General features: G+C 46.2%; 1 protein-coding gene across 5 annotated transcripts; it reads right to left on the bottom strand.

The window, feature by feature from the left end:
- Window positions 1–1603: 1603 nt before the first annotated feature.
- Window positions 1604–25455, bottom strand: LOC311143989 (cytokine-like nuclear factor N-PAC). 5 transcript variants are annotated; one of them, XM_084179899.1, is made up of 16 exons: window positions 25392–25455; window positions 24812–24848; window positions 24612–24691; window positions 24369–24516; window positions 20464–20574; window positions 16657–16752; window positions 12881–12934; window positions 10508–10558; window positions 9021–9094; window positions 8455–8554; window positions 8099–8209; window positions 7194–7295; window positions 6863–7025; window positions 6564–6743; window positions 6047–6171; window positions 1604–1831 (listed from the first exon to the last, which is right to left on the bottom strand). In XM_084179899.1, exons 1-16 carry the CDS (start codon window positions 25427–25429, stop codon window positions 1757–1759), a joined length of 1545 nt encoding a protein of 514 aa, XP_084036025.1. In that variant the 5' UTR covers window positions 25430–25455; the 3' UTR covers window positions 1604–1756. The 5 variants fall into 5 exon arrangements, with proteins under 5 accessions (XP_084036025.1, XP_084036024.1, XP_084036026.1 ...); XM_084179898.1 differs by having other exon boundaries at window positions 1672–1831; window positions 8434–8554; XM_084179900.1 differs by lacking the exon at window positions 12881–12934 and having other exon boundaries at window positions 1672–1831; window positions 8434–8554.
- Window positions 25456–27406: the final 1951 nt, after the last annotated feature.

The following is a 27406-nucleotide window of genomic DNA, read 5'->3' as shown; positions in this document are numbered from 1 at the left end:
TTAGAGAACCTGCCCCCTAACACAACAAACACTGTTCAGATTCAGAGAACTACGGAAAAAACTCCAGGTAAAACTGCACCAAGAGAAGTAGAATAGAGAGATCTAGAGTGTCTAAAATAAATAAATAAATGTCAGAAGATTTCAAAGGGTTCCAATATTAAGGCAAAGCAGTGGCATTATTCCTCTTGGTGATCTCCTAGCCTTTGCCCTCTTTTTAAAGATAATATCAACAGCTTTATACGTTTATGGAATTCTGACATTCAAAATAAAAGGACATTTTCACACGTAGAATTAAATAAAACGCAAAGAAAGAACACAAGTGATAAATTAATCCATGGCCTGTACACACCTTCAAAACCCACCCGACAGCATTAAGCAAATGGGTCGCGTTCCAAATCACTACTGAACACCTTACCGTGCGTCAACAATGGGCTGCATCCCAAAATATGTTCTGAACACCCTGCAGTACTTTACCATCAGAAACTTGACCAGCACCATCGACAACAAACAGCAAAGATGGGGGGGGGAAAAAGCAACCTTCAGTGGACCATTCTTATAACATTATTAAAAAGCTCAGTCAGTGCAATGTTCCAGGTTGGGTGGTTCCAGAGGTTCCCATCAGTTACAGGGAAGGAATGGTTGTTTCCCAAATTACATCCTATTTCCCTATATCTTTATTTTTTATTTTTTATTGAGCCTTTATTTAACTAGGCAAGTCAGTTAAGAACAAATTCTTATTTACAATGACGGCCTACACCGGCCAAACCCGGACGACGCTGGGCCAATTGTGCGCCGCCCTATGGGACTCCTGATCACGGCCGGTTGTGATACAGACTGGAATCGAACCTGGGTCTGTAGTGAAGCCTCCAGCACTGAGATGCAGTGCCTTAGACCGCTGCGCATTACTTTTGATGAGAGCCCTATGGACCCTGATTCTACAATGACAAAATCACGCTCTGAATGTAGTTTAGACAAGTCGACAGAGTTGGGTATTCAGCTTCGTTCACGAGGAAAGAATGGGCCCTGGTCAAAAGTTGTGCACTATATAGGAAGTAGGTTGTCATTTGGGAAGTATACCAATATTTCAGGTGCCAGACAAAAATAATTTTACTAAAATAAAAATGGAATAAAAATGGGTAAAAGATAAGAGTGGGACCTCCCGAGTGGCGCAGCGGTCTAAGGCACTGCATCGCAGTGCAAGCTGCGTTGCTACAGATGCTGGTTCGATACCCTTCTAAGTCGCAGCCGGCCGCGACCGGGAGACCCATGAGGCGACGCACAATTGGCCCAGCGTCGTCCGGGTTAGGGGAGAGTTTGGCTGGCCGGGATGTCCTTGTCCCATCGTGCTGTAGCGACCACTGACACGGTCAACAGGTGTACGGTGTTTCCGTCGACACATTGGTGCGGCTGGCTTCTGGGTTAAGCGTGCAGTGTGTCAAGAAGCAGAGCGGCTTGGCGGGGTTGTGTTTAGGAGGATGTGTACGGGAGTTGCAGCGATGGGACAAGACTAACTACCAAATCGGATATCACAAAATTGGGGATGAAAAAAGGGGGGGGAGATGAATAGAGATAAAATATACAAAAATAAAAGATAAGTGGTCCAGAGGAGAGGTAGAGTAGAGGATAGGTAGAGGAGAGGGAGAGGATAGGTAGAGGAGAGGGAGAGGATAGGTAGAGGAGAGGGAGAGGATAGGTAGAGGAGAGGGAGAGGATAGGTAGAGGAGAGGATAGGTAGAGGAGAGGCTCTTCAGGAGGTTTAGTGAATGTAGGCTCTGTAGACAGCCGACATGTCGTTGTCTGACTGGTCCAGTGCTTTAGCCCTCTTGTAGACCTACAGATAAAGACAAAGAGACAGACAGAGCGACATGGTTAGTACGTATCAGGAAGTAACGTTACGTTGTTGTCATAAAGTGAGACACTAAACATACAGTGGGGAGAACAAGTATTTGATAACCTGCCGATTTTGCAGGTTTTCCTACTTACAAAGCATGTAGAGGTCTGTAATTTTTTATCATAGGTACACTTCAACTGTGAGAGACGGAATCTAAAACAAAAATCCAGAAAATCACATTGTATGATTTTTAAGTAATTAATTTGCATTTTATTGCATGACATAAGTATTTTATACATCAGAAAAGCAGAACTTAATATTTGGTACAGAAACCTGTGTTTGCAATTACAGAGATCATACGTTTCCTGTAGGTCTTGACCAGGTTTGCACACACTGCAGCAGGGATTTTGGCCAACTCCTCCATACAGACCTTCTCCAGATCCTTCAGGTTTCGGGGCTGTCGCTGGGCAATACGGACTTTCAGCTCCCTCCAAAGATTTTCTATTGGGTTCAGGTCTGGTGACTGGCTAGGCCACTCCAGGACCTTGAGATGCTTCTTACGGAGCCACTCCTTAGTTGCCCTGGCTGTGTGTTTCGGGTCGTTGTCATGCTGGAAGACCCAGCCACGACCCATCTTCAATGCTCTTACTGAGGGAAGGAGGTTGTTGGTCAAGATCTCGCGATACATGGCCCCATCCATCCTCCCCTCAATACGGTGCAGTCGTCCTGTCCCCTTGGCAGAAAAGCATCCCCAAAGAATGATGTTTCCACCTCCATGCTTCACGGTTGGGATGGTGTTCTTGGGGTTGTACTCATCCTTCTTCTTCCCCCAAACACGGCGAGTGGAGTTTAGACCAAAAAGCTCTATTTTTGTCTCATCAGACCACATGACCTTCTCCCATTCCTCCTCTGGATCATCCAGATGGTCATTGGCAAACCAGACGGGCCTGGACATGCACTGGCTTGAGCAGGGGGACCTTGCGTGCGCTGCAGGATTTTAATCCATGACGGCGTGGTGTGTTACTAATGGTTTTCTTTGAGACTGTGGTCCCAGCTCTCTTCAGGTCATTGACCAGGTCCTGCCGTGTAGTTCTGGGCTGATCCCTCACCTTCCTCATGATCATTGATGCCCCACAAGGTGAGATCTTGCATGGAGCCCCAGACCGAGGGTGATTGACCGTCATCTTGAACTTCTTCCATTTTCTAATAATTGCGCCAACAGTTGTTGCCTTCTCACCAAGCTGCTTGCCTATTGTCCTGTAGCCCATCCCAGCCTTGTGCAGGTCTACAATTTTATCCCTGATGTCCTTACACAGCTCTCTGGTCTTGGCCATTGTGGAGAGGTTGGAGTCTGTTTGATTGAGTGTGTGGACAGGTGTCTTTTATACAGGTAACGAGTTCAAACAGGTGCAGTTAATACAGGTAATGAGTGGAGAACAGGAGGGCTTAAAGAAAAACTAACAGGTCTGTGAGAGACGGAATTCTTACTGGTTGGTAGGTGATCAAATACTTATGTAATGCAATAAAATGCAAATGAATTACTTAAAAATCATACAATGTGATTTTCTGGATTTTTGTTTTAGATTCCGTCTCTCACAGTTGAAGTGTACCTATGATAAAATTACAGACCTCTACATGCTTTGTAAGTAGGAAAACGTGAAAAATCGGCAGTGTCCCCTGACACTGTGGGCTCGACTGTAACACTGGAATGGAACCCACAGCCCACACTGAGGACTGGGCCAGGTTAGGAACAGTGTTCCCACAGCCCACACTGAGGACTGGGCCAGGTTAGGAACAGTGTTCCCACAGCGAGGACTATGCCAGGTTAGGAACAGTGTTCCCACAGCCCACACTGAGGACTGGCCAGGTTAGGAACAGTGCTCCCACAGCCCACACTGACGACTGGCCAGGTTACGAACAGTGTTCCCACGCCCAGTCCTCAGTGTGGGCTGGGCCAGGTTAGGAACAGTGTTCCCACACTGAGGACTGGGCCAGGTTAGGAACAGTGTTCCCACGCCCAGTCCTCAATGTGGGCTGGGCCAGGTTAGGAACAGTGTTCCCACACTGAGGACTGGGCCAGGTTAGGAACAGTGTTCCCACAGCCCACACTGAGGACTGGGCCAGGTTAGGAACAGTGTTCCCACAGTCCACACTGAGGACTGGGCCAGGTTAGGAACAGTGTTCCCACAGCGAGGACTATGCCAGGTTAGGAACAGTGTTCCCACAGCCCACACTGAGGACTGGTCAGGTTACGAACAGTGTTCCCACAGTCCACACTGAGGACTGGGCCAGGTTAGGAACAGTGTTCCCACAGCGAGGACTATGCCAGGTTAGGAACAGTGTTCCCACAGCCCACACTGAGGACTGGTCAGGTTACGAACAGTGTTCCCACAGCCCACACTGAGGACTGGCCAGGTTAGGAACAGTGCTCCCACAGCCCACACTGACGACTGGCCAGGTTAGGAACAGTGTTCCCACGCCCAGTCCTCAGTGTGGGCTGGGCCAGGTTAGGAACAGTGTTCCCACACTGAGGACTGGGCCAGGTTAGGAACAGTGTTCCCACAGTCCACACTGAGGACTGGGCCAGGTCAGGAACAGTGTTCCCATAGCGAGGACTGGGCCAGGTTAGGAACAGTGTTCCCACACTGAGGACTGGGCCAGGTTAGGAACAGTGTTCCCATAGCGAGGACTGGGCCAGGTTAGGAACAGTGTTCCCACACTGAGGACTGGGCCAGGTTAGGAACAGTGTTCCCACACTGAGGACTGGGCCAGGTTAGGAACAGTGTTCCCACACTGAGGACTGGGCCAGGTTAGGAACAGTGTTCCCACGCCCAGTCCTCAATGTGGGCTGGGCCAGGTTAGGAACAGTGTTCCCACACTGAGGACTGGGCCAGGTTAGGAACAGTGTTCCCACAGCCCACACTGAGGACTGGGCCAGGTTAGGAACAGTGTTCCCACAGTCCACACTGAGGACTGGGCCAGGTTAGGAACAGTGTTCCCACAGCGAGGACTATGCCAGGTTAGGAACAGTGTTCCCACAGCCCACACTGAGGACTGGTCAGGTTACGAACAGTGTTCCCACAGCCCACACTGAGGACTGGCCAGGTTAGGAACAGTGCTCCCACAGCCCACACTGACGACTGGCCAGGTTAGGAACAGTGTTCCCACGCCCAGTCCTCAGTGTGGGCTGGGCCAGGTTAGGAACAGTGTTCCCACACTGAGGACTGGGCCAGGTTAGGAACAGTGTTCCCACAGTCCACACTGAGGACTGGGCCAGGTCAGGAACAGTGTTCCCATAGCGAGGACTGGGCCAGGTTAGGAACAGTGTTCCCACACTGAGGACTGGGCCAGGTTAGGAACAGTGTTCCCATAGCGAGGACTGGGCCAGGTTAGGAACAGTGTTCCCACACTGAGGACTGGGCCAGGTTAGGAACAGTGTTCCCACACTGAGGACTGGGCCAGGTTAGGAACAGTGTTCCCGCAGCCCACACTGAGGACTGGCCAGGTTAGGAACAGTGTTCCCACACAGAGGGGGTTCATGTCCCCCTCAGTGTCTGTGTACCAGGGGGGTTCATGTCCCCCTCAGTGTCTGTGTACCAGGGGGGCTCATGTCCCCAGAGAGTGAACAGAGAAACTGTACCAGAAGTACTGGACCCCTGACACCGTGGGCTCGACTAACATTGGAATGGAACCCACAGCCCACACTGACGACTGGGCTAGGTTACGAACAGTGTTCCCACAGCCCACACCGACGACTGGGCCAGGTTAGGAACAGTGTTCCCACACTGAGGACTGGGCCAGGTTAGGAACAGTGTTCCCACACTGAGGACTGGGCCAGGTTAGGAACAGTGTTCCCACACTGAGGACTGGGCCAGGTTAGGAACAGTGTTCCCACACTGAGGACTGGGCCAGGTTAGGAACAGTGCAAGCTGCCTGTTTATTAATTCCCAAACTCCCAGACACCAGAGGAGCTGGAAGCAGCACAGGTCATTATATATCAGTTAGTAATGTTGACATATATCCACCTTATATGTAGAATACGTACATCCCATTTTCTATACTGTAGGTGCTGGGCTAACAATATGGGTAATGTGTCCATGGGTATGTGGACATTTAGACCGTTTGAAATAGCTAAGATCCACCCCCAATGTAAACATTGCCATTTAGAATCTCATTGTCGGCCATTTTGTGTGTGTCAATCCAACAACGTCTTACCTCATTGGCTGCTGCAGCCATAGGGGTTGGGTGATTGGCTGTGTCACCCATGGAGATGGCTAGCCTCAGATCCTTCTGAATGTGTTTCAAATAGTAGTCTGGTTTGAAGTTGCCCTGTAGGATATCTGGAAAGATCCGGGGGAAAGACCTTATCATCATTAGCAGTGGAGAGATGTAATAAAACAATATGCCATTTTGAATAGTTTAACCATAGCCGAGGAAGGTATTACAACATGAACTGAACAGGTAACAAACTTTGTAACCATCAATATTGGGGCATCTTTTACTAAACGAGTCATGCTTTTAGGGATAACACTGGCCCCAAACCGGACACGTTGCTTGTGAGAGAAATGAAAAAATAATTTACCACATGTTAAATCAATTGAATTCACTATGCTCCGAGTTTCCAATGGGCTCTGGTCTAAAGTTGTGCACTATAAAAAGGGAATACGGTGCCATTTGGGAGACATTGTATTTTTTGCTGACTCACTCAGCAGTGTTTTTGTTTCTGACTCACTCTGGCATTTTTGGTCCACGAAGGTGCTGGCCATCTGACCCTGAGACAGGATGTCCAGGAAGGTATGCTGTGATTGGCCCGTGGCCTGGGCTAGGGTCAGCCCCTCGGCGATGGTGGCCATGAAGCTTCCCTGTACCATGTTGAGGATCAGCATCATCTTTGCTGCGTTACCCGCCTCACCTGAGAACACACACACAACATGGACACATGTTAACCTGCTTCACCTGGTACAACAGTAAATTGGATAGCCCTTGGCTAAGACACTCCAGTGTGACTGGCCTAAAACTCAGACCACCTACCTAGGAAGAAGGAGGTCTTTCCCATGGCCTGGAAACAGGAGCTGCAGTCTTCGTAGACCGTCCTGTCTCCGGCAGCTAGGATGACCAGCATGCCCTCGTTAGACACCTGCTGGCTCCCTGCCACAGGAGCCTCCAGGAAGCGCCCGCCCCGCGACGATATCACCTAATGACAGACAGGGACAGGAGCCAATCAGACAGTGGTGTGGCAGTAGAGGAGCTAATGAGAGAGCATAGGATAAGATGATTGATGATGTAACGACAATACCCAATGGGAGAGCAATGATGGCCTAGTGACAGTGGGAAGTGCAAGCATTAGTATGTATGTGTGTACCTGTGAGAGCTCTGTGATGGTCTCTGGGTCGAGGGTAGACATCTCTACGTAACATTTCCCTGGCCTGATGCCCTGGAGCACTCCACTGGGACCCAGTACCAACTGGCAGGAGGGGAGGAGAGAGAGGAGAGAGGGGAGGAGGAGCGAGAGAGAGGGGAGGAGCGAAAGAGAGGGGAGGAGCGAGAGAGAGCGGGGAGGCGAGAGAGAGAGAGCGGGGAGGCGAGAGAGAGAGCAGGGAGGCGAGAGAGAGAGAGCGGGGAGGCGAGAGAGAGAGAGCGGGGAGGCGAGAGAGAGAGAGCGGGGAGGCGAGAGAGAGAGAGCGGGGCGGCGAGAGAGAGAGAGCGGGGCGGCGAGAGAGAGAGAGCGGGGCGGCGAGAGAGAGAGAGCGGGGCGGCGAGAGAGAGAGAGAGCGGGGAGGCGAGAGAGAGAGCGGGGCGGCGAGAGAGAGAGAGAGCGGGGAGGCGAGAGAGAGAGAGCGGGGAGGCGAGAGAGAGAGAGCGGGGAGGCGAGAGAGAGAGAGCGGGGAGGCGAGAGAGAGAGAGCGGGGAGGCGAGAGAGAGAGAGCGGGGAGGCGAGAGAGAGAGAGCGGGGCGGCGAGAGAGAGAGAGCGGGGCGGCGAGAGAGAGAGAGCGGGGCGGCGAGAGAGAGAGCGGGGAGGCGAGAGAGAGAGAGGGGTATGAAGAGCAATAGGCAGTGACATAAATTAGTCACTGCAGTCGGAACAAAAAAGGCATTACAATACTTTTCACACCAAGCTTACTAACTGCAGCAACATGGTAGCCTGGGAGAAATCCAGTCTGTTTGTGCTAACATTCCACTCTTTTTTATCTGCCTGTAAATCTGGCCTGAATACACGCATACAAACTTTCTCCATTGAGATTTGTGTCGGTTTCCTTAGTACTTACATCTCTGGCAGCCTTGGGGTCTGAGACGCAGGAGAAGGTGATGTCACACATGGAGACCACCTCTGCTGGGGTCCGCCCTAACCTGGCCCCCTCCTGGATGAACAGGTCACACTGCAGTAGGAAGACAACAGGAACAAGACAGGACGTGAGCTCACAGGAAGTGATGTCACAACAGGAAGTAGGTCAAATTCAGAACCAAACCCAAACTTTGTTACGTTACATTATAAATAAAATGATTTATTGCATAGATTACAATACTGTACCAAGTAACTGTTGTTTTAATAATAATGTTGATGGAATCACAGGAGTAAATTTTCTGTATAGTATTTTCTCACATGTTGGTTGTCTTGTGGTACCTTTTCTGCTGTGCGATTCCACACTGTGACGACGTGACCCATCTTTAACAGGTTGGACACTATTCCACTACCCATAAGCCCCAGCCCTAGGAACCCTATCCTGTAAGAGGGAAAGATACAAGAGTTCACATTTTTATTCCTTTTCCTGATGGACAAAAAACACTGGGGCCAGTATTCAGAGTCGTAGAGTAGGAGTGCTGATCTAGGATCAGGTCCCCCTATCCATGTAATCTAAAAGGGAAATCTGAGCCCATATTAGCACTCTTTGTAAATACAGACCCTGGTCTACTATATAGGTGCAGCCAGTGACTAACACATTGCTCCATTCTAGAACTAAAAAAAGTCCCATCCTCAAGTTACACTGCATCAGAGTTGCCTACGGGCAGTTTGGTCAAAGCCACAACGGCTTGGAAGACCATCGGGAGGAAAAACACCTGTAGGAGAGCTTATTTTATTCCATGATCTGTAAATTACACGCAGAGTACAGTCTGTACTACTGTTTAAATATAGGGAAGAGATCACGGTGATAATTAAGTTAATATATAGATTATTACAGTATCTCCTACCGTTTGTCTGTGGGTATAATACTGCCATTGATAGCTGTACTGTCAGCAGCTTGTATAGATGTTGACCCCGTATCCTGTACAGACCAACAAAAACAAACATCATTTTGACGCACGCATCGAGAGTTCAAGACCACAGAGGAGTACAAACATACTGTATCTAGTGGGTTTACTCGTTTATTGAATATTTTATCTAGAACTTGCTCTTTGTATGAAAAAAGCAATACCATTCAGTAATGCGTGCCATGTAGTAACCACCATGAGGCTGTGCTATAAAGAGAGTACCTTCCCTGGAGTTAAGACTGAAACCAATGACATACAGTGAGGGAGAAAAGTATTTGATCCACCGCTGATTTTGTACGTTTGCCCACTGACAAAGACATGATCAGTCTATAATTTGAATGGTAGGTTTATTTGAACAGTGAGAGACAGAATAACAACAACAAAATCAAGAAAAACGCATGTCAAAAATGTTAAATTGATTTGCATTTTAATGAGGGAAATAAGTATTTGACCCCCTCTCAATCAGAAAGATTTCTGGCTCCCAGGTGTCTTTTTATACAGGTAACGAGCTGAGATTAGGAGCACACTCTTAAAGGGAGTGCTCCTAATCTCAGTTTGTTACCTGTATAAAAGACACCTGTCCACAGAAGCAATCAATCAATCAGATTCCACTCTCCACCATGGCCAAGACCAAAGAGCTCTCCAAGGATGTCAGGGACAAGGGGGGAGCAGCTAACTGTACCCCTACAGTACCCCTACAGCAGCTAACTGTACCCCTACATAACATGTATCTACAACAGCTAACTGTACCCCTACATAACATGTATCTACAACAGCTAACTGTACCCTTACATAACATGTATCTACAGCAGCTAACTGTACCCCTACATAACATGTATCTACAACAGCTTACTGTACTCCTACATAACATGTATCTACAGCAACTTACTGTAGTCCTACATAACATGTATCTACAACAGCTAACTGTACCCCTACATAACATGTATCTACAGCAGCTAACTGTACCCCTACATAACATGTATCTACAACAGCTAACTGTACCCCTACATAACATGTATCTACAGCAGCTAACTGTACCCCTACATAACATGTATCTACAGCAGCTAACTGTACCCCTACATAACATGTATCTACAGCAGCTAAATGTACCCCTACATAACATGTATCTACAGCAACTTACTGTACCCCTACATAACATGTATCTACAGCAGCTAACTGTACCCCTACATAACATGTATCTACAGCAACTGCTTATTAGTTTCAAGGCGATCCAGTAAAATCAGACAGCGAATGGAGAGGTCATATGGTAAAGTTCTGTCACAAATGGCACCCTATAAAGTGCACTACTTTTGACAAGAGGTTAAAGCACAGTGCCTCATTTGGACAAAATGTGGGGTAGAAAAGAACTGGTGCCAAACGCAGGGCCCTAGTTATAGGGAGCCGTTTGAGACAGACGGCTTGCTCACCTCCTCAACGATCTTCAGGCGTTTACTGATAGGCTCCATGGATGAGGCAGGCTGAGGAGGGAGAGAGAGAAAGAGTTACAGACAGACATTAGTTTACACACAAACAGTGCTGCTAACATCCTCCTAAACTACCACACTGGTTGCGTCCCAAATAACACCATATTCCCTTTATAGTGCACTACTTTTGACCAGGGCTCACTCTCTGAACAGAGAGACACGTTTCATTCCTAGTTCTGGCAGTGTCAGTGAGCGGCTAAGCTAATGCTAGCTAAGGTTTGTAGCATGCTGCTAGGCCTGCTTTGGTAACACTGACGAGGACTATGTGATTGCAAAAATTCTGTGTCGAGTTCATTCATCCAATTCTAGGAGGAAGTAGAAACTAGAGGGGGAATTTATTTTTAAAAAATACATATAGAGTTGCATGGAGCATCTTCTGGAGTCTGTGTGTGTGTGTAGAGCAGGGTTGTCAAACTCATTTTTCCCCGGGGGCCACATTCAATCTTCAGCAAGGTCCGGAGGGCCGCAATGAAAATATGTTATATATCCTCCAAGTCAAAATGTGAAAAAAATTGTCCTATATACATCTTTTTTTGGAATTTGATGCTTCCCGACTATCTAGCTTTCATTTAAATGATTATTAGCAAGCAGGACACAGTCAAATAACTGTATGAATGTAGGTCCATTATCATTTCTACACAGTTTCGACTTGATTTTAGGCATTTGAAAGTATATTTAGTTCATTCCGTATGTTTGACACCCCTGGACTAGAGTTTGGCGGTTTGTACTGTACTAGTAACGTCTGGTGTGTGATAAGATAATGGTCTGTAACATCCGGGGAATACCAGTTAGAACTGTAGTACCGCAGTTATCAGAATAACCACATGTTACTACAGTTTAACGGTTACAGTTTCACTTGCGGTGTGTGTATGGCTTGCTATGTATCTAAAATAAGGCAAGGAATTATGGAGCTCAGAGTGAATAGTGTTGCCTGAGGGAGATTCAGAGTGAATAGTGTTGCCTGAGGGAGATTCAGAGTGAATAGTGTTGCCTGAGGGAGATTCAGAGTGAATAGTGTTGCCTGAGGGAGATTCAGAGTGAATAGTGTTGCCTGAGGGAGATTCAGAGTGAATAGTGTTGCCTGAGGGAGATTCAGAGTGAATAGTGTTGCCTGAGGGAGATTCAGCCCTGTGTGTGTGTGTGCAACTTTATTATCACATTATATCTGCTTTAACAGTGGATACATACACACCCAAATGGAACCCTATTTCTTATATAATGGACTACTTTTGCCCTATTGGCTCTGGTCATAAGTAGTGCACTAAATAGGGAATGGGGTTCCATTTGGGACGCAGAGGAGGATTCAGAGGGAAATCCATGCAAGCGCAGCAGGACAGGGCAAAGGGAGGGAAGAGACCTCTATAAACAATAGACTTCAAGTGCTTCCAGATCAAATAAATCATCCAATTGATTTCTTTCATAAAAACTGTGCTAGATGGAAGTACCAGTGAAATGTAAAAGGGAATCGCCACAGTAGTGTAGAGAAACATTTACATTGAATGAACTACCTAATAAAGCAACACACTGACTGAACTACACACAGACAACGAAGGGGGAAGAAAGGGTTAATGATCAACAAGGAAAAAAGTTGCAGGCAAAAAGGGCTGTGTCCAAACTGTCTGCTTCCCGGTTCTCCACCCTTCTCCTGAAGTGCGCACTTGCACACTCCCCATCGTGGATTTAAAAGCACTGGATTGGAGTCCCCTCAACCCTGGATTGGTGTAGCCTAAACACTGAATTGGTGTAGCCTAAACACTGAATTGGTGTAGCCTAAACACTGAATTGGTGTAGCCTAAACACTGAATTGGTGTAGCCTAAACACTGAATTGGTGTAGCCTAAACACTGAATTGGTGTAGCCTAAACACTGAATTGGTGTAGCCTAAACACTGAATTGGTGTAGCCTAAGCCCTGAATTGGTGTAGCCTAAGCCCTGAATTGGTGTAGCCTAAGCATTGGCTGGAGGAAGTCTGTTTTCACCATTATGAAATCCATGATGGGGTGTGTAAGACAAGTGCACACTTCAAGAGAAGGGTAGACAATTGGAACAGACCTTATTCCTATGAAGCTCATACACAAGCCTGTGTTATTCTCCCACTTAACAGAGTAGGGTGAAGTTGCCCGTAGACGCTGATCTTGGGTCAGTTTAGCATTTTTTCTCCACTGATTAAGGTTAGGGAGGGGAAGCTGATCCTAGATCTGTACCTAGGGGGAACCTCACCCCCTGTGCCCTAAAAACCCAACAGTGTGCTGCCACAGCTGCAAACCAACCAGCCCCCCCAAACCAAGCAAAACGTTTTACAAACGTTCCCTCTTACCTTCTCAGTCTGGCTGAGCAGAAAGTGGTGGAAATGGGGATCATCCTGTACTGGCTACAATGGAAAAGAGTTCAACTGTTGAAATGGGGATCATCCTGTCCTGGCTACAATGGAAGAGACTTCAATTGGAAACTAGTAGTATTCCCTAAACCAGAGTTTCCCAACCCTGGTCCTCGACTACCCCCAACAGTACACATTTTTATTGTAACCTTGGACAAGCACAGCTGATTCAACTTGTCAACTAATCATCAAGCCCTCAATGAGCTGAATGAGGTGTGTTTGTCCAGGGCTACAACAAATCAGTACTGTTGGGGGTACTGGAGGACCAGGGTTGGGAAACACTGCTCTAAACTAGTAGTAGTATTCTCTAAACTATACTGAACAAAAATACAGTTCATTTAAGGAAATCAGTCAATTGAAATACATTCCTTAGGCCCTAATCTATGGATTTCACATGACTGGGAATACAGATATCTGTGACCAGCAGAAGAAGAAAAAAGATTGGGGCATGGATCAGAAAACCAGTCAGTATCTGGTGTGACCAACATTTGCCTCATACAGCACGACACATCTCCTTCGCATAGAGTTGATCAGGCTGTTTTTGTGGCCTGTGGAATGTTGTCCCAATCCTCTTCAATGGCTGTGCGAAAGTTGCTGGATATTGGTGGGAACTGGAACACACTGTCGTACACGTCGATCCAGAGCATCCCAAACATGCTCAAAGGGTGACATGTCTGGTGAGTATGCAGGCCATGGAAGAACTGGGCCATTTTCAGCTTCCAGGAATTGTGTACAGATCCTTGCGACATGGGGCCGTGCATTATCATGTTGAAACATGAGGTGATGGCGGCAGATGAATGGCACGACAATGGGCCTCAGGATCTCGTCATGGTATCTCTGTGCATTCAAATTTCCATAGATAAAATGCAATTGTGTTTGTTGTCCGTAGCTTATGCCTGCCCATACCATAACCCCACGGGGACCTCTGTGCATAACATTGACATCAGCAAACCACTCGCCCACACGACACCATACACGTGGTCTGCAGTTGTGTTGTGGCCGGTAGGACGTACTGCCAAATTCTCTAAAACGACGTTGGATGCAGCTTATGGTAGAGAAATGAACATTCAATTCTCTGGCAATAGCTCTGGTGGACATTCCTGCAGTCAGCATGGCAATTGCGCGCTCCCTCATCTGTGGCATTGTGTTGTGTGACAAAAATGCACATTTTAGAGTTGCCTTTTATTGTCCCCAGCACAAGGTGCACCTGTGTAATGATCATGCTGTTTAATCAGCTTCTTGATACACTATATATACACACAAAGGTATGTGGACACCCCTTCAAATTAGTGGATTCGGCTATTTCAGCCACACCCGTTGCTGACAGGTGTATAAAATCGAGCACACAGCCATGCAATCTCCATAGTTTGCCACCTTTCCAACAAGCCAGTTTGTCAAATTTCTGTCCTGCTAGAGCTGCCCCGGTCAACTGTAAGTGCAACATTCACTACAGAGTTCCAAACTGCCTCTGGAAGCAACGTCAGCACAATAACTGTTTGTCGGGAGCTTCATGAAATGGATTTCCATGGCCCAGCAGCCACCATTGGACATGTACAGGCTCACCGCCATTGGACTCTGGAGCAGTGGAAATGCGTTCTCTGGAGTGATGAATCACGCTTCCCCATCTTGCAATCCGACAGATGAATCTTGGTTTGGCGGATGCCAGGAGAAAGCTACCTACCCCAATGCATAGTGCCAACGGTAAAGTTAGGTGAATGAGGAATAATGGTCTGGGGCTGTCTTTCATGGTTCAGGCCCCTTAGTTCCAGTGAAAGGAAATCTTAATGCTACAACATACAATGACATTCTAGACGATTCTGTGCATCCAACTTTGTGGCAACAGTTTTGGGAAGGTCCTTTCCCGTTTCAGCATGACAATGCCCCTGTTAACAAAGCGAGGTCCATACAGAAATGGTTTGTCAAGATCGGTGTGGAAGAACTTGACTGGCCTGCACAGAACCCTGACCTCAACGAACACCTTTGGGATGAATTGGAACGCCGACTGCGAGCCAGTCCTAATCGCCCAACATCAGTGCCCGACCTCACTAATGCTTGTGGCTGAATGGAAGCAAGTCCCTGCAGCAATGTTCCAACATCTAGTGGAAATCCTTCCTAGAAGAGTGGAGGCTGTTATAGCAGCAAAGGGGGGGGGGACCAACTCCATATTAATGCCCATTATTTTGGAATGAGATGTTTGACAAGCAGGTGTCCACATACTTTTGGTCATGTAGTGTATTCCACACCTGTCCGGTGGATGGATTATCTTGGCAAAGGAGAAGTGCTCACTAACAGGGGTGTAAACATATTTGCGCACAAAACTTGACAGAAATAAGCTTTTTGTGCACATGGAAAATTTCTGGCCTCTTATTTCAGCTCATGAAACATGGGACCAACACTTTACATGTTGTGTTTATATTTTTGTTCAGTGTAGTAGTAGTATTCGCTAAACTAGTAGTATTAGTATTCGCTAAACTAGTAGTAGTAGTAGTAGTAGTAGTAGTAGTAGTAGTAGTATTCGCTAAACTAGTATTCGCTAAACTAGTAGTAGTATTAGCTAAACTAGTAGTATTATTCTCTCAAGACACTCCCTGGCCTGATTGAGGTTACACCCTATTCTCTAGGCTATATAGTGCACTACTTTTGACCAGAGTCCTATGGGCCCTGGTCTAAAGTAGTGCACTATATAGGGAACAGGTTGCCATTTGGGACGTCCATTGAGGTGTTGTTCCAGAAACATACATTCTACACAGGTCTACTCTGCACAGATGATCAGATATTTTTGAATGGCTGGTAACGTGTTCTAACATGTCAGGAACCATATTAAACTAAGACTCAGCGATATGACGTTGCCAGCAGGATGAACTGCAGATATTGCAGATGAGTGTGATGCAAGACATTTCACTGGCGAAAAAATATCTGCTCATGGGTGTGCTTCGCGTTGCAGGGCCCAAAACAGCAGAGAAGTTTAGCCTCACGATTCAAGTCCATCTGATTTTGCTGTTAACTTTGTTCATCGCTGACTCCATCTTTAATATGGTGTAAGAATCTATTATAATCATATGCTGAATTTGTGTTTCTGGAACGCGCAAATGTCACTGTATAGCTAAAGCTAAAAAAAAATGACTTGCACCCCTTTCTTTAAACTGCTAGAATTGTTTTTAAAGCATATATGTTTACTTGAAATCAGAAAAAGCAAGCATTTTGCTACAATCTGAAACTCTAGCTTTTCTTCTGCCATGTTGGAATGACTCATGCCTTAGACTAGAAAGCATTACGCCTTATCGCCTTGTTTCCTTCTGACTACTCATGTTGAAGAGGACTCCCACTCAGGATTGAGCATCTCTACCACAGTGGTCACCAACCCTGGTCCTGGATGAGTAACCATAGCATGCAGGCTTTTGTTACAGCCCAGCACTAAAACTTTATTAGAATGCTCCCATTTGTATGTGCCCCAACTTTAGGGGTTAGTTTCCTGACACAGACGAAGTCTAGTCACGGACTAAAAAACGATTTCCTCTGAGTTAGGAGTAGGCTAAAAAACACATACAGATCTCAGATAACCAAGCTAATCAGCTCTTAGTGCTGGGCTGGGACAAACCCCTGCATCCTCTACCTCTCCAGGTCCAGTGGTCAGTCAGTACCCACTGCGTTCTGTAGCGTAGCGGTAAAGGGAGCTGAAGGTAAGGCAGGCAGGCTGTATGAAGGGTTCCACCTACACTGCTCTCCCATTTGAATCCTGAAACAGGTCCAGTTGTCCCCAGGTCCCCTAGCCGCTCAACACTGGACGGCTCTGGGTCAGATTCAGTTAGGTCCTTCAGGGAGAGAGACACACATTACCCCCTAGCCGCTCAAAACTGGACAGCTCTGGGTCAGATTCAGTTAGGTCCTTCAGGGAGAGAGACACACATTACCCCCTAGCTGCTCAAAACTGGACAGCTCTGGGTCAGATTCAGTTAGGTCCTTCAGGGAGAGAGACACACATTACCCCCTAGCTGCTCAAAACTGGACAGCTCTGGGTCAGATTCAGTTAGGTCCTTCAGGGAGAGAGACACACATTACCCCCTAGCCGCTCAAAACTGGACAGCTCTGGGTCAGATTCAGTTAGGTCCTTCAGGGAGAGAGACACACATTACCCCCTAGCTGCTCAAAACTGGACAGCTCTGGGTCAGATTCAGTTAGGTCCTTCAGGGAGAGAGACACACTGGAAGTCACTTTAAAGACTGTAGACACTACATGCCTAATATTGGGGAGTGGGGTTGATTAGATTGACGTCTCCCTGGTAGGTTCAGTTTATCTATGGAAAGAACAACAGTTCTGGAGTGTGGGGTGTAAGACTGTTCTTCAGGGAGAGAGAGACATTACCCTGGTGGTTCACTCAGTCATGCTGTAGACTAGATAACCTATACATCAGGTGGGGGTGTGACGTCGACTACAGTCACTTTAAAGACTAGAAACACTATAATAATGTGGAGTGAGGTGTCAGTTAGGTCTGTCAGGGAGCGAGACATTGCCCTTGGAGTCACTTTAAAGATACACTATAATCAGGGGTGCACATACCTTTTTCAGTGAGTTACTCAGGTGAGTACCAGCAGATGGTGTCTGGTACTCACCCCATATGTAGCGTGGTCTTAATAAGTGCAGTCTTCCTCACTGTCCTCCTCAGTGCCGCCACCACTGTCCTCTTCAGTGCCGCCACCACTGTCCTCCTCAGTGCCGCCACCACTGTCCTCCTCAGTGCCGCCACCACTGTCCTCCTCAGTGTCGCCCCCACTGTCCTCTGCTTCAGCTTCCTGCATGGTAGATGATGACGATGCTGCAGATGCACCTCCCTGTCCTTGGTTGAGCCTCCAATTAGCTGTCTCCATCCACAGGTCAACAGCAGGCTTTGGGTCAAATGTCTCTGTGGTCTGCTTTGACAGGTGAATGTGCATCAGGGCTGAGAGACGAGCATGTGACAGACAAGATCTGTACCTGGTTTTTATAATGTTGAGATGTGAGAATCCCCTCTCACAAGCTGCACTGCTTAAAGGCAGTGTAAGAGACAGCTTAACCACCTTGTTGATGTTGGAGTAAGCATCTGGGTTACTTGTATTTACTATTTGGACCAAGTCATACACTGCTTTAAGCACATCCATTCTGTCACAGTGGTATCTTTGTCAAGTTGCAAGGTGGCCTCATATTTCTTGAGAATGCTGCAAACTGTTGTGTTTCCAAAACTGTGGAGGTCTTGCATTTCCTGAGGCCATGTTGAAGGATCAAATACTAAGAAATTATCACATGACTTGAGGGAGTCATATCTGATTTCAAACTCTTCAATTAACCCCCTGAGTAAGTGTGTCTTGTCTCTGTCAGCATCAGCATTGGAAACAGTGTGTGCCCTGTGGCTTTCACCATCAAGCAGAAGTGTGAACTGTCCAATGGCCACCATGAGTTCATCCTTACATTCTCCAATGGTCAGCTTTTCCTTCTGAAACCTAATGGATGTGGTCTTCAAAATGTTGCAAATGTCAAGCATGTTTGACAGAAAGCACTGAAAACGCTCTGTGCAGATATGCTGCAAGTCACTGTTATCACTTGTAACCAGTTGCATTTTAATGGCTGGCAATAGTCTTGATATTTTTAACAGTGTTTCATGCCTCCATGCAGACCATCTGATATTATGAAACTTACCCAGTTTCACAAAGGAGTTCCCATTTTCTTCACATAGCTTATTCAGTGCAGCAGTTTTTTGCGCCACCTTTTTGTAAATAAAACTGCAGCAGCTTGACCACAGAGCGATTAAATGTCTAACAGTAAGGAACGTTGCGATCAGCTGATTTCGCGCAATTCTCCAGTGTGTGTGCGGTGCACAGAATGTGCACAAGGGAGTCTCCAACCGCAGCAAGTTGCCGGAGTTTTGGCACAACGCCGTTGTAGATACCTACGTTGACAGCAGCCCCGTCTGTGCACACAGCGACCAACTTTGTTGTCCAGTCATCCAAGCCTGTGTCCTGGAAAAGTCTCACAAGTCCGTCTGTTATGGCCTGCGCGGTTCGGTCAGCACCCAATTCAATCAGTCCAATAAAGTCCGAAGTAAACTCTCCGTTGCTGGACACAGACACAATGTAAACGATTTCCTGCTCAATTTTTGTGATGTCCTCAGATCCATCAAAAAGCAGCCCCCAAAATTCAGCAGACTGCAACTTGGCTCGTAACTCCCCGCTGATGGTGTGAGCGATACTCTGCATGATCCGTGTGCCCCCTTCACGTGAATGATATGCACCTCCGACATTTACTCCTAGCGGCTTCAGTAAAGGAACATCCTCAGAATAGGAAGACATGGGACGTGCGTGTTTAGCTTTATGGAAGGCGAGGAAAAAAAATATTAAACAGAGCTTGCCGCTGTTCTTCATTTAGCTTGTCTCGCCATCTGGCAAGTGGGCGACTGGACATTTCTTCTCGGCTAGCTTGTTTAGCAATGGCTTGCGCCACATTCGTGTGCTCCTTGCTCTTTTCATGTTTGTCAAATAAAGGATGGTTGAAATTCTTTGAGCCTTTATAAAATGCACCTGTTTTGTCTGCTAGATGTGGATTTGAGAGGAAAGTCGTGCACCACATTTCAGTGCGCTCATCGTTAGCTTCAAGCCACTGCAAATCTTGGAGCCACTTTTCCGAAAAAAGTATTTTCTTCGGCTCTGGCTCCAGTTGGCGTTTTTTGTAGGTGGCGAAACGCCAAAGAAGCTGCTTAATGTCTGTTGCTTTTTGGACATCCCTGACAGTAGTTGACAAGCAACATGTCATGTGTAAGGTTAGATGAGAAGATCGGTCAAGTACGCAAAGGCGCGTAGTAACACAAGTGGCATTACGCATTCCTGATTTTTGTCGCGCTTGCGTACCTGCGTACCAGTTATGTGCACCCCTGACTATAATAATGTGGAGTGGGCTTGACTACAGTAACCTGTAGATGTAGAGGTGGTTTCCCAGACAGAGGTTAAGTCTAGTGCTGGACTAAAAAACCAAGCTCAATAGAAAATCTACATTGAAAATGTCCATGATTAAGCTTAATCTGTGTCCGGGAAACAGTCCGCTAGTGTGGAGTGAGGTGTCAGTTAGGGCTTCCAGGGGGTGAGAGACATATTACCCTGTGGGTTCAGTCACGATGGTAGATAGACTTAACCTATTGGGGTGTGGGGTTGACTAGACAGTCTATACATCTACCAGGGAGTGAGAGACTGGAGAACCTACTAGGGCTGACTAGAGAGCTTATATCTAGTAAGATGTATTTACCTGGCTGTGGGTACACAGTCACACTGTAGAGATAGACTGGAGAACCTACTCAGGGATTTCTACCAGTGAGAGCTTCAGTGGTCTCTGTGTGAATTCATGCCAATCAGTGGGACTGAGGAGCCTAAAGAAGAGTGGGACCAACACCTAGCTGTAACCTGATGCCACAGCAGGTGTTGGACAACTGGCCCTTTAAATGATATCAGAGTCTGTATCAGAATGCCCACCACTCTCTAGTGCACTTCTGAGTGTCCACTAACCTTCTCAGAGGGGTCTTTCAGGGCACTGAGGTCTTCATCATCCTCCTCTAGGATCTTCAGGGGTTTAGTTGGAGTCTTCTTTCCTTTAGAGTCCCCTTTACCCTCAGAGCTCTGTAGGAATAACAGACAGACATTACCCCTTTACCCTCAGAGCTCTGTAGGAATAACAGACAGACATTACCCCTTTACCCTCAGAGCTCTGTAGGAATAACAGACAGACATTACCCCTTTACCCTCAGAGCTCTGTAGGAATAACAGACAGACATTACCCCTTTACCCTCAGAGCTCTGTAGGAATAACAGACAGACATTACCCCTTTACCCTCAGAGCTCTGTAGGAATAACAGACAGACATTAACCCTTTACCCTCAGAGCTCTGTAGGAATAACAGACAGACATTAACCCTTTACCCTCAGAGCTCTGTAGGAATAACAGACAGACATTAACCCTTTACCCTCAGAGCTCTGTAGGAATAACAGACAGACATTAACCCTTTACCCTCAGAGCTCTGTAGGAATAACAGACATACATTAACCCTTTACCCTCAGAGCTCTGTAGGAATAACAGACATACATTAACCCTTTACCCTCAGAGCTCTGTAGGAATAACAGACATACATTAACCCTTTACCCTCAGAGCTCTGTAGGAATAACAGACATACATTAACCCTTTACCCTCAGAGCTCTGTAGGAATAACAGACAGACATTAACCCTTTACCCTCAGAGCTCTGTAGGAATAACAGACAGACATTAACCCTTTACCCTCAGAGCTCTGTAGGAATAACAGACATACATTAACCCTTTACCCTCAGAGCTCTGTAGGAATAACAGACATACATTAACCCTTTACCCTCAGAGCTCTGTAGGAATAACAGACATACATTAACCCTTTACCCTCAGAGCTCTGTAGGAATAACAGACATACATTAACCCTTTACCCTCAGAGCTCTGTAGGAATAACAGACAGACATTAACCCTTTACCCTCAGAGCTCTGTAGGAATAACAGAGACATTAACCCTTTACCCTCAGAGCTCTGTAGGAATAACAGACAGACATTAACCCTTTACCCTCAGAGCTCTGTAGGAATAACAGACAGACATTAACCCTTTACCCTCAGAGCTCTGTAGGAATAACAGACAGACATTAACCCTTTACCCTCAGAGCTCTGTAGGAATAACAGACAGACATTAACCCTTTACCCTCAGAGCTCTGTAGGAATAACAGACAGACATTAACCCTTTACCCTCAGAGCTCTGTAGGAATAACAGACAGACATTAACCCTTTACCCTCAGAGCTCTGTAGGAATAACAGACATACATTAACCCTTTTCACCCCAACCCCAGTTGTAACTAACCTGGTTCAGCTTATCAACCAGCTAATTATTAGAATCAGATGTGCTAGATTAGGGTTGGAGTGTAAACCTACAGGAGGGTATCTCTAGGTACAGGGCTGGAGAGCCCTGGTCTAATCTGTGAATGTATAGACAAGGCAAGTCCTTCTACATACAGTGAGGGAAAAAATTATTTGATCCCCTGCTGATTTTGTCTGACAAAGACATGATCAGTCTATAATTTTAATGGTAGGTTTATTTGAGGGAAATAAGTATTTGACCCCTCTGCAAAACATGACTTAGTACTTGGTGGCAAAACCCTTGTTGGCAATCACAGAGGTCAGACGTTTCTTGTAGTTGGCTACCAGGTTTGCACACATCTCAGGAGGGATTTTGTCCCACTCCTCTTTGCAGAGCTTCTCCAAGTCATTAAGGTTTCGAGGCTGACGTTTGGCAACTCGAACCTTCAGCTCCCTCCACAGATTTTCTATGGGATTAAGGTCTGGAGACTGGCTAGGCCACGCCAGGACCATAATGTGCTTCTTCTTGAGCCACTCCTTTGTTGCCTTGGCCGTGTGTTTTGGGTCATTATCATGCTGGAATACCCATCCACGACCCATTTTCAATGCCCTGGCTGAGGGAAGGAGGTTCTCACCCAAGATTTGACGGTACATGGCCCCGTCCATCGTCCCTTTGATGCGGTGAAGTTGTCCTGTCCCCTTAGCAGAAAAAAGCCCCCAAAGCATAATGTTTCTACCTCCATGTTTGACGGTGGGGATGGTGTTCTTGGGATCATAGGCAGCATTCCTCCTCCTCCAAACACGGCGAGTTGAGTTGATGCCAAAGAGCTCCATTTTGGTCTCATCTGACCACAACCCTTTCACCCAGTTCTCCTCTGAATCATTCAGATGTTCATTGGCAAACTTCAGACGGCCCTGTGCTTTCTTGAGCAGGGGGACCTTGCGGGCGCTGCAGGATTTCAGTCCTTTACGGCGGAGTGTGTTACCAATTGTTTTCTTGGTGACTATGGTCCCAGCTGCCTTGAGATCATTGACAAGATCCTCCCATGTAGTTCTGGGCTGATTCCTCACCGTTCTCATGATCATTGCAACTCCACGAGGTGAGATCTTGCATGGAGCCCCAGGCCGAGGGAGATTGACAGTTATTTTGTGTTTCTTCCATTTGCGAATAATCGCACCAACTGTTGTCACCTTCTCACCAAGCTGCTTGGCGATGGTCTTGTAGCACATTCCAGCCTTGTGTAGGTCTACAATCTTCTCCCTGACATTCTTGGATAGCTCTTTGGTCTTGGCCATGGTGGAGAGTTTGGAATCTGATTGATTGATTGCTTCTGTGGACAGGTGTCTTTTATACAGGTAACAAACTGAGATTAGGAGCACTCCCTTTAAGAGTGTGCTCCTAATCTCAGCTCGTTACCTGTATAAAAGACACCTGGGAGACAGAAATCTTTCTGATTGAGAGGGGGTCAAATACTTATTTCCCTCATTAAATTGCAAATCAATTTATAACATTTTTGACATGCGTTTTTCTGGATTTTTTTGTTGTGATTCTGTCTCTCACTGTTCAAATAAACCTACCATTAAAATTATAGACTGATCATTTCTTTGTCAGTGGGCAAACGTACAAAATCAGCAGGGGATCAAATACTTTTTTCCCTCACTGTACTATTTACATCCGTTATACTGAAATTCCAACCTGGCAACCAACCAACCATACTGGACTTGGGTATCCCTAGTTCTCCACTTCAGTATTATAGTGACATAGTCCAACTGTTGTTGAACTCATTTAGATGAACAGTTATGAGTGGTGACCGGAGGTCAATTCTCTGATGGTTGGACAAATCCCATCTGTCTGGTGGCAATGTGACAGACATCACATCGCTTGCTTAGCCATACCACTTCCTCCCGCTCCAGCTTACACCGAGACTAGAACCCTGGACATTTGCCTCGCAAACTCACGTAACCGCCCTCCTGAAACGGTCTTTCCAGTTGCGTCACAGTATGAAAAATGTACAGTATGAAAAATTTATGCACTCACTAACTGTAAGTCGCTCTGGATAAGAGCGTTTGCTAAATTACTAAAATGTCACAGAAAAGCTAGAAATTCAGCAACGCAAGTGGAGACATTTCAGGATGAGGAGGAGTGAGGTTATGGCAGGCGGTGGTTAGCTTTGCGGTTTGGAGCGTTGGGCAAGTAACCGAAATGTCACTGGTTCGAATCCCCGAGCCAACTAGGTGAAAAATCTGTCCATGTGCCCTTGAGCAAGGCACTTAACCCTAACTGCTCCTGTAAGTCGCTCTGGATAAGAGCGTCTTCTAAATGATTAAAATGTAAATCCCCATCTGTTACACCATCAGCTGTTCTCTTGTGTCTGGATTATCCAGGCTATATCTCCTGTTATCTACAGCATTATACCCTCCTCACCTGTTCTTTACCCCTGTTTTTGGGACTAACACAATCATGTTCACTTGGTACGAAATGGAAGAAAACGGTCTTTAAAAAATGTATTTTCTGGCTACTTTCTGCCTGTCTTTAGGGGTTCAACTACCTCACCTGTTCTTTCCCCCCCTGTTTCTCTTTCTTCTTCAGGAAGTCTTCCACCGCGTCCACAGCTTGTTGGAAACGTTTGCCCTTGTTGATCTTGATCATCTCCTCTTTGTGGGGATGGTATGGCTTCAGCTGCTCCACCTTTATCCAGGCACTGCACACACACACATGGATAAGTGATGGAAACAAGCTAGATATGTATATTAGTGATACGTGATAGATCCTGTAGTAGGTTGTTTGTTTACTTACTGGTCTTCAGTTCCAAAGAATTTGACAAAATGGCATTTTTTGCCTCTTGGCTTTTTCAGGTCCTTTGGAGGACTGACGACCTGGAAAGCCAAAGAAAGTGATTCACAATATCCTTTACACTTTAGCCTCCAATACAATTCGAAGTCAAAACGACCATGGGGGTGTTCAGATTTCCCTAGCTATAATTCGACAGATCTTACCTTGCCTGGCCACGGAGGATAGCGCCCGAGCTTTCCCCTAAAACAAGAACATTGTCATTTGATTGATGATTAAACGTTGAATTATCGAGATAACGTTTAAATTCGTTGTCGCAGTAAATATTGGCATCGAACATGAAAATCCCGGGGCACAGTCACCAGCAGAATATTTAGTTAGCTAGTTAAACTTCAGATTGATGTTGTTTCTCGAACATCACAGTACACACTTTTCAACTGGCATCAGTAAACATGTGGAGATACCTAAACGAACCAGTGTATAGATATAGCTAGTATATGGATTGAGCAATATATTTACATACAGTTGCGTCCGGTTTCACTTCTCTGGGTGCGGCAAGGCTAAGTAGTTTACTAGCTAGCTAATGGCTATGCTGACTCGGGCTAGGCAGGCAGTATTTGTTTTGAGTTCGATCGACAACTACCGTTAGTAAACGAATCTAGTCACACATACCTGATCTAATGTAACGAAAATACGCGAATTCAGTTAATCCGACACGGATTCAATGTACACAATGAAATTCGAATGGAATAAGACGATTTAACTAAGTTAAAATGCATATCTCACCAAACCAAGTCCCCGATTCTCAGATGCATCGTCGCCATCTTAGAACTTTACTGAAACGTCGCACTGAATACCGTGAAAGAACACACCCACCAGAAATCAAATGCGTCACCAACCCCAACCCACAGAGCTTCTAAACCCAGAGGCACAACATCGCAAGACTTTCGGGAACGCTTGCGAAAAAGAACGAACAGACAAGGCCGTGGTTTGTGGTATGAGAAGTCAATGAGAGAAGTGAAAAAATCTTCCTTAATTGTTACTGTTCTCAAAATATAAAGGCACAACCTAGATTGGAGCCAATGTCTTCAGTAGTTGAACATGGTATTACTCCAACCGCGTGAAAGTGACAAACTGACATGTTTTAATTTTCGTAAAAAACTACTTTATATCGAAGGAGTGCCTTTGACTGCATGTACATGCGCAGTTCGGCGCAAGACCGTAGTCCCGATGACGTATTTCTACGCATGAGCTTTGCTAGCCAACGTCGCCATGACATCGCCTAAAAGCGTGATCGGGGATTTCAGTTCTAGCCTATCTTAATACTGTCTGCCCAAATCCCCGGTTGTTCGTAGTTACCACAGACACAAAGCAAAAAATGGCTACATCATAAACATTCATGAAAACAAAAATGAGATTTGGTCTTATTTTAAGGTTATGGTTAGACATCCGGTTAGTAGAGCAGTGTGGTTAAGGTTACGTTTAAAATAAGATTTTAAGACAATCAGTTTAGCGGTTTAGCCATTATTATGACTTTGTGCTTGTGGTAACTAGTGACGACCCAAACCGCCAAACAGTCTAAATTGTATACTGTATCCCTAGACAAGACTAGAGGGCAGTTTCAATCAGATACTTTAATTCATCTAGACTAGAGATTCAGTTTCTCTTATGTGCCCTCATGTGCAACTAGGGGGTGGGGTGGTGCACTATTACATCTCAATGGGTATGCCCCTCAACAACTGTAATGGGGGGTGGGTGGTGCACTGCCCTTATCTCAATGGGTGAGGACATGTAACAGGTATAAAATCCCCCCTGCCTGGATGAGAGCTTTCTCTTGACGGTCCACTGTAGGGTTTGCTCTTGCATCGTGTGCAACCATTTTGGGGACCATGAAGTCTCTGTTTGAGAATAAAGGTGAGCGTGGTTGAGTGTACTGAAGAGGTTTGTTTGTTTATCTGTATCAGTGTTCGTTTATTTACACAGCAACAGCATCAGGATAAATTCATAATGGCGCTGAAGGGAATAGCAGCCGTTTTACAGGCTCCTGACCAATTGTGCTATTTAGTTTTTTAGTGATGATCTTAACTTTTTTTTGTATGTAATATTTCCGCCATCGTTTTCTATGACTTAAAAGAGCTTCTGGATATCAAAACAGCGATCACTAACTTCAATTTGGATAAGGATTTCTACTTCAATGAGTCAGCGGCGAATGACATACTGCTCTTCCCGTACCAGGCCCAAATCCCCGACACTCGAAAAAGGAAGGAGCAGCGTTATAGAGGCTGGCGTGCAGGATACCTGACGAGACTACGTCAACGAGTGGATAAACGGCCTCTACCCTCTGTTCTATTGGCGAACATGCAATTATTGGAGAATAAACTGGACGAGCTCCGTTCAACACTATCCTATCAATATGAGCTGAAGAACTGTAATATTCTATGTTTCTCAGTCGGCTGAATAATATAATATGCCATTTTGCAGACGCTTTTATCCAAAGCAACTTACAGTCATGTGTGCATACATTTTTACGTATGGGTGGTCCCGGGGATCGAACCCACTACCCTGGCATTATAAGCACCATGCTCTACCAATTGAGCTACAGAGGACCACTGAACAAGGACACTGAACCATGCATGAGAGCCCCAGCTGTTCCAGACGACTGTGTGATCACGCTCTCCGTAGCCGATGTGAGTAAGACCTTTAAACAGGTTAACATTCACACAGCCGCAGGGCCAGACGGATTACCAGGACGCTTACTCAGAGCATGTGCTGACCAGCTGGCAAGTTTATTCACTGACTTT

This window comes from Coregonus lavaretus (assembly GCF_964263955.1).
Source record: "Coregonus lavaretus genome assembly, chromosome: 2".
Classification (NCBI taxonomy): Eukaryota; Metazoa; Chordata; class Actinopteri; order Salmoniformes; family Salmonidae; genus Coregonus; species Coregonus lavaretus.
The sequence above is the reverse complement of the archived record's forward strand: the minus strand, read 5'-3'. Positions and strand labels throughout refer to the sequence as shown.

What these genes read in the sequence shown, in the direction of transcription:
- LOC311143989 (XM_084179898.1), bottom strand. Translation starts at nt 25,429, where the DNA reads ATGGCGACGATGCATCTGAGAATCGGGGACTTGGTTTG. An exon ending in ATTATACCCACAGACAAACG is followed by an intron (nt 8,555 to 9,020) that starts GTAGGAGATACT and finishes TCCCTCTTACAG; the next exon opens with GATAGGGTTCCTAGGGCTGG. An exon ending in CCATCACAGAGCTCTCACAG is followed by an intron (nt 7,026 to 7,193) that starts GTACACACATAC and finishes GTCTGTCATTAG; the next exon opens with GTGATATCGTCGCGGGGCGG.